This window comes from Mizuhopecten yessoensis, unplaced genomic scaffold (assembly GCF_002113885.1).
Source record: "Mizuhopecten yessoensis strain PY_sf001 unplaced genomic scaffold, ASM211388v2 scaffold11047, whole genome shotgun sequence".
In the NCBI taxonomy this organism is placed as follows: domain Eukaryota; kingdom Metazoa; phylum Mollusca; class Bivalvia; order Pectinida; family Pectinidae; genus Mizuhopecten; species Mizuhopecten yessoensis.
Genome location: NW_018408852.1, coordinates 745423 through 755510, shown reverse-complemented (window position 1 = coordinate 755510; position 10088 = coordinate 745423). Strand labels below are relative to the sequence as shown.

Below are 10088 nucleotides of genomic sequence, written 5' to 3'. Positions count from 1 at the left end.
CCTAATACCCGAGGTTATCCTTAAACACTTCACACTATAACTGATGACACCTCTGATACCCTTATATACCCAATATAGACTCTCATATCTCTGTGTTAACCCCAGTTCAATAAAGCCGACGATCTCAATCGAGAATTCCGGTTGATGAGATGTGAAATCGTGACAATTACATATTCTAATCAAATAACGTGACGAAGCACATTCTACGTCGTGGTTTACTACAGCTATGTTCATTTTGCTTTTGAATTTTCAGTCTGATTTCTATGTCATAACAACAAAAATAGAAATCTAAGATATATAAATCATGCATTCATGATACTTCATTATTTGGCAGAAGAATACTTAAGTAAGAGTTTTAGAGATCTTGAGACCATGTTCTAAGAGGTATTTATTCTAATACTCTTCTCCGGTGCTTTTGACAGGTCTAAAACAACTCAACTGCTTTGTTTTTTCTTTCATGACATATTTTAATAAAATTCATTTGATAAATCACTCATTTCAACTGAACAAATGACTAAATGCATCACGTGTAATACGCGTGTCAAAGTTATTCTGAAAACCCACACATCATTTGGTACACTTTAGGGATTGTTGGATAAAATGTCAAATATTGACCAATCATTTGTATGATTAACTAGATGCTGCCATCTGATCGGGTTCATATGTCATCCTCAAGAAAATCAACACAACCACTTTTGTCATCTACTGACCACATGTATAGAAAATTACACATATACACTGACCGAGGGTCAAGGTCTCTGATCAGAGGTCAAGGCAGCAAGCAAAGTGACCAGTTCAATTTGCTGCAAAGGTGAGTCGTAAACCCTGATAAAGTTTATGGAATGGTTGTCGTTTACAGCGAACTGTCCATCTCGTGCTTCCGACATCTGGTGAATGTCATCACAGAGGGCGCTGTATTCCTTCCGGTCGCCATCTTGCATCAACTGCTGGGAAACATGACAAGGGCGCCGTGCGTATCTGAATCTGAAATGAAACAGACGAAGTGTTGACTTTAATCCTCTGTTAAACAAAATGTACAATTCAATCGCACGTTCACTGCCGTTAATCTAACGTGAAAGTTCAGTCTGCAATAAAACTAGAGCGATGTTCATCAAAGACAACACCCCGTAGTGAAATGTACAAAGGAATCACAAACGCGTTCGCTTAAATGACTCAAACAGGAAGTTTGCAATAAATTATCGAAATAAATATTTTGTCGATTTTAGTCAGACAATATCAGAAATATGATCAATAAGGTAGCATGTACGTACAAAAATATACTTTTATCACATTTTTTTATTATATTAAAAAAAACTATTCAGCAGCTTGCATTATGCAACGTAAATTACTTGACTAGTTTTAGAAACCAATTAACATTGTAAAGCTTTGAAAACAATATAAAAGTGATACAAAATGATCCACAATGATGTTCAAGTGAAATGTTATGTAGCATTACACTACAGAACGTGTAAATAGCGTGTAAAGAGCGTGTAAATAGCATATAAAGAACGTGTAAAATACTGAATGCAATGTGTGACCAGGTCGTGATAAATATATTGTATTCGTATAACATTTCCATCATCCTTACAAACATATTAACCGAGGATTGGTAAAGAGATGAAAATACAAAAATTCAAAAAGAACGGCCGATTACATGAACATTCCTTGTTGTGCATAAGAAAAGGGACTATGGAGTAGAAAACCTAATCCCTTACGTAGACGATCGTCTTATGCTATTACTAGAGGTATTTAATTATCACAGTCAGACATGAAGTTTGTATAATTTGGTAAGAAACCTCATTCCACCTTCCATTTCAAAAGCTTATGAATCATCACAGAACCTCTTTAAAATCTCGAGAATTTTTCAGAGGCTCCATTGATGTCAAACTTATTTATTTCACTCTAAACACCTGTACCGCAGCTGATGCCTAGAGTATGGGCATCGTGCTCCCAACCCTCAGCTGTCCCGCGAATTATGTAGTGAATTGAGTCGGTACTTTCGTTTGGCCCGCAGGGAAGTCCTTTTAACGGTTAATATGTTATTTGTGTCGATTTAAAGAAAACTCTTTACAAAAATATCTCGGAGTACTTGGAGATACCGTCAGAGGACTGTTACGGAAGTTATTAATTAATGGGTTTACCGAATACTCAATCTAGTGTAGCTAAGAAGCTCAACATATCATATTAATGGCATTCCCGTAGACAAAAAGCGGAGATGTTCTTTCAAATGTCCATAAATTCCAACAACAAACAAATAGACGCGTTTGATGGGTGGAACAGCTGGGGGAGCGAATGAGGGTTGGGTCTGTTTGTAGGGACAAGATAGGGACCTGAGTAACTGGAGGCCTTTTGTTGTGTGCTGACGGTCTCGACATCAAACATGCAATGGCCTATGAATCGTTGACGCAAAATTGCCGATACTCTTGACCCCAGCACTCCCGGGGCACCCGATCGTATAGAAAAACTTATTGATATAAAGTGGCTTATTTTGATCTGAGTCTCCTGCCAAAGGTGTCATATATTGATGAGAATATCTTTATATATCTACACACACAGTGTGTCTACATCCAGAGAAACGTATACACGAGAACTCTCATAGACCAAGACCCCGGCCGGCTGTAATAATATCTAATCCTGAAAAAACTCGCCCAGAATGTCTCGATCAAACACGAAACTGCAGTTGTTTCTTCCACAGGTTTTTGCCCACTTGTACGGTGATAGGGTATATATAATGATTAATGCTGTGCTAGAACGACAGATGAGAGTGGCGACTCTTCACGACTCGGCAACAGTATCCATGCATTCGTAACTACTGTCGCTTACTCTCGTACAAAACGCGTGTATCACGTCAACAGATATTTAGATAAAACGCAAATTTGAAAAAAGACACATGTGTAAGGAGCATTAACATTTTCCCCCGCATTTCATTATACATTTGCTGCGGTTACCATTTTTTATTTATTATTATTATTTTGTTTGTTGCGTCATCGTAAGTAAACAGTTGCTGCCACAACATCGTCAGTAAAAACATGGTATACTTGTAGTTTCATGTTAGGAGGCAAACGTCTCAAGGATTGCTCCCATCCCAAACTGTACTGGTGACATGTAGACATTTTACGTGCTATCAGATAAGTAAGTTAACAGGGTAGAGGATCAAAAGTCGCCACTTTGTAAAACTTTCCCTCGCTTTATCTTGATTTGGTGTGTAGATTTCCACGGCTATTCTCCGCCATCACTGTACATTAACGCCAACATGAGGTCTTGTCCAGCCCACTCAGAGGGTCGAACTAACCTCCGCGCGCGGAACTCCTCCGACATCTCACAGCAATGATAGCAGTAACAAAGCCATACAACTATTCTAAATTCCAATCTTTTTAAGCTTTAGAATTTTTTTCCAAACAAATGTTATTTATACAATAACCCACACAACACTCCTCATTTTGTAATAACGAAAAGGAACTATTTATTACAAGTACACGTGCCCAGTTACACTGACCTCGGTCTCTAGAATATTATATAGATATTTAAATTTAGAAATTTAGAAAAAACTACTCTAATAATTTTGATCACTTGGATGTCTGATTTGAAGTTCTAAACTAGGGGGAGATAAGCTAGTAGTAAAATACAGTTGAGAAATTCTTCATAAAACCTTAGGGGCTGGTAGCCAGTCTTGTGTCCAGGCGCCGTTACTTTTATCATACGCTATGACGAATGGTCACTTTTTATATCAATTTGTGAATAAAAATACCAGTGCTTTTTATTTATATCATCTCAAGAGCATCATTTTGGGATCCGATCATGTATCTTTTCAAAATTTCAATGACAGTATTACCTATTTGCTACCTATATGGCATTGTCCTAATGAAGCTTCTTACCGAGTCCAGTAAATCAACAGGTCGTGAGGTTTATCTTTGTTTTAGCTTATGTTCAAATCTAACGCAGAAGAATAAAATGTAGTATTTGAGATTATTAAGGTGCTTATCAACCCCGCATGGGCGACAAGGAAGATGAAAAGAAAAGGTTTAAAGAATAAAAGAATGGTAAACAGCAAACACAATTTTGGGTTAAAAAATATGAAATATAAACTTTCTTTTAAAACAACTACAAAATAAGCCATACAACTTATTTTAATCACTCTTTTTTAAGAAGTATGTAAAGAATTAAGACGCACACGTTTAAAACGATACTTAACCATCTTAACCAATATCTCAGTGTTGTAAACATGCAAGATAACTATAAAGGTTCCCGATTAATAACATCATAACTGATATTGTGGAAAAATAAATTTAAATAGATATTATCACGGTATGATAAATATCTCCACGGTCAAAAAGAAAAAACTGCATACATTCGTAACTGATATATTAGCGATGTTGTAGTTAACAGCTGATGGGGGAAAACAGGTGCTACCTCTGACGTAACACAAACATATTTAATGGTCATGACAAATGCTCGGCTACATAAAACTCTTACGTGTGTCATTTCAAAGTGTTCCTTTCAGCGTTTTAGCTAAAATCTGTTCTTTCATCGTGCACACTACGTCACTTATCACGCCGAATACGTCACGATCCTGTTTTCTTGGTTAATTTCTTTCTTGATAAATCATTTAAGTCCATTATGATGGGTTTTTTTATGTTTGAATTTAGGAATGTATAAAAAGGTCTAGCTAAAGTGATAAATTGGTTAAGAGGATTGTTGTTAATAATTTTTAGTAAGTTTGTGTCGTTTGTACGACGTATTTTCAAATCATTAGTATCTTGTTTTGGTTAAGTTTATGTATGAAATATGCCTGGTTTCTTGTTTCATTGTTTCCATTAGCTAATTTTAAACATTTAGAACATTTAAATCTGTGATATTTTCAAAACTTATAAACTCTGAGAACAAAATATAATGTCCTGAGAATCAAAATGGTCGCTTTAAGATAATACTAGTTTTGCCTGCTTTTGTACATGCTTATTTTTTTCATAAAGATAATTATTTGAACGAACGTATCATTTAGACCAATACTGTTTGGTGTGACTGTTTTTGCACTAATATACAATTGTTGTTTAGACGATTCTAATCTTACGCTCTTTAGTATTTGGAAGTATTCATCGTCTGAAAAATTCTTACAGTTAAAATACGGCTATTTCTTTTGAATCACGAATAAGTTATTAAAACAGCTATCACATTTATATCTTGAAATTTCGAGTAAATTGTATACATTTAGAAATGAACCAAGTCATCACAAAAAGCTATTTGACCAACTATACGCAATACTTTGTCTATTATATATCTCAAACTTAATACACTTTGTAATGTTTGTACTAATCTCATTTTTAAGTATCAATGTATATGATGATAGTGATGTCATTGTCTTGCCTTATCAATTATTATCAGCCATACAGTAATGGAACGCGAGGTGATACCTTCACTGTGTTATCTGTATCAATACAATTTAAATTCGGTCACCGTAGATAATGTTGACTATGTGTAACCTTCTTGCATTGTTAGAACAGAGCCTTCCTCTTCAACAAAAACAAGTTCACGACTCCCCTAAAATATGCCCCGTTTCTTTGATTTTGAAAGGTAGTGACTACAACATAAATCAAGCCTAAAGAATCTTACTCTTCGCTGATTCACACGTCCACAGATCGGCCAGAAAGTATGGCCTTACCCCTCACCGGCTAACGCTCCAGCACACTGCCAGAAAACCACTAGATAAGGCATATTTACTGCAGAAACGACCAGTAAAACAAACCTAAAACAACGCGTAGTCAATTTTTTCTTTGTTCAGTAAATTTTCCGCCAAAGAAGATAGAAAATGAAAAAATACTCTAGGCCACCTACAAGGCAAACAAAGGAGTCGGTTGTGTGTGGTGAGGAAATATACTTTTACTTCACGATACCTGGCACTGTGTCGTAGTTTTGGTTGTTTGATTGAGCTCGTTCACAGCAACGTTACTATACAGATTATGTCATTAAGATCAGTTTTTTTAGTCAATGTAAAAGATAAGGTATTCTTTTGCTAGCATACGGATACGTGCTTATAGATTGCTTCCGTAACAGTTTAATCTTAAAAATCTTTTAGTTTTTGTGGCATCGGAATCTATTCATAACACTTATGAAAGGCAGTTTTATACAAAATGTAAAGATCACAAGTTCTTGCATATTCTAAAACTAACTCAACTGATCGTCCTTACTGATCGTTGTTATTAGTACATGTTGCTCTGATTGCATATGACTGTTTCACTGGGATGGCCTTTCCCTACATATTCGCCGATTCAATATGATATGCACTCATTTCAAAGAATAACATCCCACAATTACGCTGAGGGTTGAGTAATGTGACACAAAATTACATAATGGCATCGAATGGGTTCATTAGTAATCTATCACGTGGTAGGAGTGGCGGGTATCTGGGGCAGCGTATCGCGGGGGGGAATTTTGTCGCATTTACATAGCATTGTTAGCTTAATGTTATAAAAATGCATATTCCTAAGCATATTCTATCGACATTCGAGATTTCAAAAATGTATTCAAACATTTTCGAATCATTCTCACATAATATAGGAAAATATTTGTCGAAAAGTATGTTAAACCTGTAACTCAGTGTATGCCTAACTGTTGGAAAGTAATATACGAGATATGTGGAGTTAAGATGATAGAGCTTTAGTACAGGCCTAGACGATCGGTCCAAACATGACAGACGTCCAAATGTTTGGTAATACTTGTACTGGCGGGCGTACTGGGCATTTATTCCTGCCACTACAGTCTCGTGAAAATTGGTCTCCTCATCTACATCAATATCAGTCAATTAGTGAGGCAGGATTGTGATGGGTGATCAGGGTCGGAGGTATGTTCGACTAGCTGGGCGACTGTAGTACAAACAATCAAACGTTGGAACGAATATGATGTGAAATACAGAAAATAATTTTGGTGATTAAGCTCATGTCAGGGTATATTTGATTTGCATGGTCTGTCAGGACGGTTGGCCTTCAAAACCTGCAGCATTTAGTCCGACATTCGTCTACATATGTTAAGTACATGTCGGTTGTCCATGATTAGTGGTATGCTAGATAGTGAGTGCAGTAGATATGTCGATTGACTGTGATAGAGTCTCTAAATCTAGATCTATCTGTAATAAACTTCTATAGTGTTCCCATCAGCAGAATATTAACATTAGCACAATATCCACACCAGCATAGTGTCCGAACCATCACACAATGGCAAAAGCAGCACACTGTCCACAGAAGCAAAGTATCAAGTTCCGAGTCTTGAAGATCTTGAAAAAATATTTTGACCATATTTTCTGAATTACAAAATTGCAATGGAAAGTATCTAGAAGGAGGGTATGAAAAACACGATATATGTATTTTATTATCAGAGGAATCTCTAGTTTCCTGCGTAAGCCTTGGTGTGGAGGGGACATGATACAACTCTCTAGATAAAGAGATAAAACGGAGCAAGGACAAACTTCCTCGGATTTATTTTCTAATACGCCAAAAGTTAGGAAAGTTTAGAATGATATCTTGTTCTCATACATATAGTAAAGCATATGGATACGTTATTTACGCAGTTTCTGACCTAGTCTATAGCTAACAATTGAATTATAACGTTATTCGAAGATGATTAATACTGTTGTAAGCAATGTTCCGTCACGTGAGCACCCTGTACCCTCCGCACAGTCACTAACCGCTACGGTAATTAGTTAATGTAATGTAAGGAGTGTGTCCAAACAGGCTCGTCTCCATGAAGATATATCGTTAACAATGCTATGATTATACGCTAGTGATAGTTTTTTTATGTTGTACATCGACTCATTCACGTGCCCTGTTTTACACGTATCTCTGGTCCATACAAAGTTACCGTACGTGTACCGCGCGACAGAATAATTTTGGTATTTTACCGGTTAGACACTCAGCGTATAACTGTTACAGTGTGTGTGTAAGACAGACACCAAGTTATGTAGCACATATCACAAATTGAACATTCTCGCCTGTTTAAACAATGTAGATCATTTCAAGTTGTTCCGTTTCTTATATAAAACAGTTGAGTATCACGCGCGCAGTAAACTACAGATCGTCCGGGTGTAGCTACCGTTGTGTTACGTTATCTCGTATAAAGGTTGTGTTAAACTTGCTTTATTGCTCCGCTACAGATGTTGGTATCGATACTGAGGGGGTCCCGACGTCGTCAACAATGTTACAGATCCCTATCCGACGCATTCGTAAACGGAATACATTCCAAGTTCTGTGTGTTACGAACAGGAATCTTAGCATGCACGTACAAGGATATGCAATTTACCCGGTCTTTAAAGTCTAATTAAATTTCGGAGACATCAACATAAAAGAATGGTTTGCGCTCAACGTATTTGTTTCATGTGACTCTTAGCAGACGAAGAAGCATTGACTTGATGGTAATGATATACAACATCTGATATAGCGCCCTATCTAGCTAACATAAGACACTCCACAGCGCTTTACAGTACATAGATTTTCAATTCATACAATCAATACAATTAGCATAAACATTTTGCAGGAGCTGCTTTTATCAGGCGCTAACTACTAGTCCTATGTCACCTGACTAATATCTCCCTATGTGTATATGCCTGCGTGTGTGCTGGAGATGTAAAGTATTGTTAAAAGGGATGTCAGTCGTATGAGCTAAATGTGGAGAGAGGTCTATTTATGAGAATTGTCATTTGTTCATAAGACATTTCTCTACCAAACATAGTTTTCGGTGAAAAGGCGGTCATGGGTGATGCTGATGACCGACCATCAAGCTCCCACCCAAACTTCACAGAAGACGGTGGAGTAGTACCATAGGGGTAGGGTACAGGTCAAGCGAAACATTAGGACGGGGCGGGGGAAATATTTGAAAAAAATAATTAATTACCATAGAAAGTTTCCATGAAGTTCCGGTCAGTGTGTTGGCATGGACCAGGCTCCCTCCATCCGCCACGCGGAGAAAGCGTAACTAAGGCGGTCGTCGGAGACGTAGTTACACGACGCCGCCATTTTGTTTGAGTTGTCATTTGCGTCGTCTGTCCTCAGTACCTGATACAGAAAGTCTATGTAACGAGTGGCGAGTTTCAGAGTCTGAATCTTACTCAACTTGTCGGATGGTAACGTGGGAATAATCTTCCGCAGACTAGAAAATCCCTCATTTAGTGACTGTGTTCTCTGCCGTTCCCTCACGTTAGCCATCACTCGTTGATTTTGAATGTCAGCCACGTCATTTGGGGAAGTTTTAGTCGTTAAAGATCTCCTCGCCTTTTTGTTGCAGTGAATGTCTGTTGAACAGTCAGATCCGGGTGACAGCGACGCTGACGACAGTGACGAAGACGATATTGATTCTAAGTCGTGGTAAAGTTCGAACGGTTTGCTAACGTCAACACTCACATTGTTGTTGTCCTCTGACCGTTTCCTTTTGTTTTTCCGCGATTTTGAATAGTTTTCCTGGCACTCTTGTTTGATGGTTGCTATTACGTCACGCTCCTGATGGTCGGAGTAGTCCAGTGGAGGAGAGGGCTGCTCAGAGCACCGCATCCCCTGAAGCTGATGTTGAGCAAACATGCCGAGATCCGTAAGAACCATAGGGATGCGTGGTATATACCGACCCGAGGATGTGCTGCACTCAATATACTAATTGAACAAGTCTCTTCTCCTCGGCTAATGGAACTCCGGTTATTTAGGGTTATGAATATTTGTATGAAAATGAGCAATATACACGTGCGCGCGTGGTTCAATGGGGCTGTACGTATGTGCACTGGTCGGGGTGACGGCAGGGTATTTATAACAAACTCTTGGGAGAAAGGAGACTTATGTTTGTTTACGTTGATAGGGGCGCTTGTCCCCTCCCACTTTGCCACCGGGCACTAAACCTGGGGTAGAGTCACTTGGCTCCATTAGCTGTGAAACCGACTCTCGCGCTGTCAATCAAATCTTCTCGCGGACCCCGCGTGCTCTTGCCAGATCAAATTTCACTGCGACTCGGCAATATTTTTCAGCGTCCGAATAAATAAGACGCAGTGATAGACAAGGAGAGGTGGCTGAAATCTATTCGTCAGGCATGTCATGATCAGGTCGGTCAGAAAAATTAAAATC

At 38.1% G+C, this 10088-nt stretch overlaps 1 protein-coding gene across 1 annotated transcript; it reads right to left on the bottom strand.

The window, feature by feature from the left end:
• Positions 1-446: 446 nt before the first annotated feature.
• On the bottom strand, positions 447-9835 carry LOC110465037 (twist-related protein-like). Its single transcript, XM_021520601.1, has 2 exons — positions 8878-9835; positions 447-984 (listed from the first exon to the last, which is right to left on the bottom strand). Exon 1 carries the CDS (start codon positions 9576-9578, stop codon positions 8904-8906), a length of 675 nt encoding a protein of 224 aa, XP_021376276.1. The 5' UTR covers positions 9579-9835; the 3' UTR covers positions 447-984; positions 8878-8903.
• Between the last annotated feature and the right edge of the window lie 253 nt (positions 9836-10088).

Coding starts and splice junctions, on each gene's coding strand:
- LOC110465037 (XM_021520601.1), bottom strand. CDS start 9,578: ATGGTTCTTACGGATCTCGGCATGTTTGCTCAACATCAGCTTCAGGGG.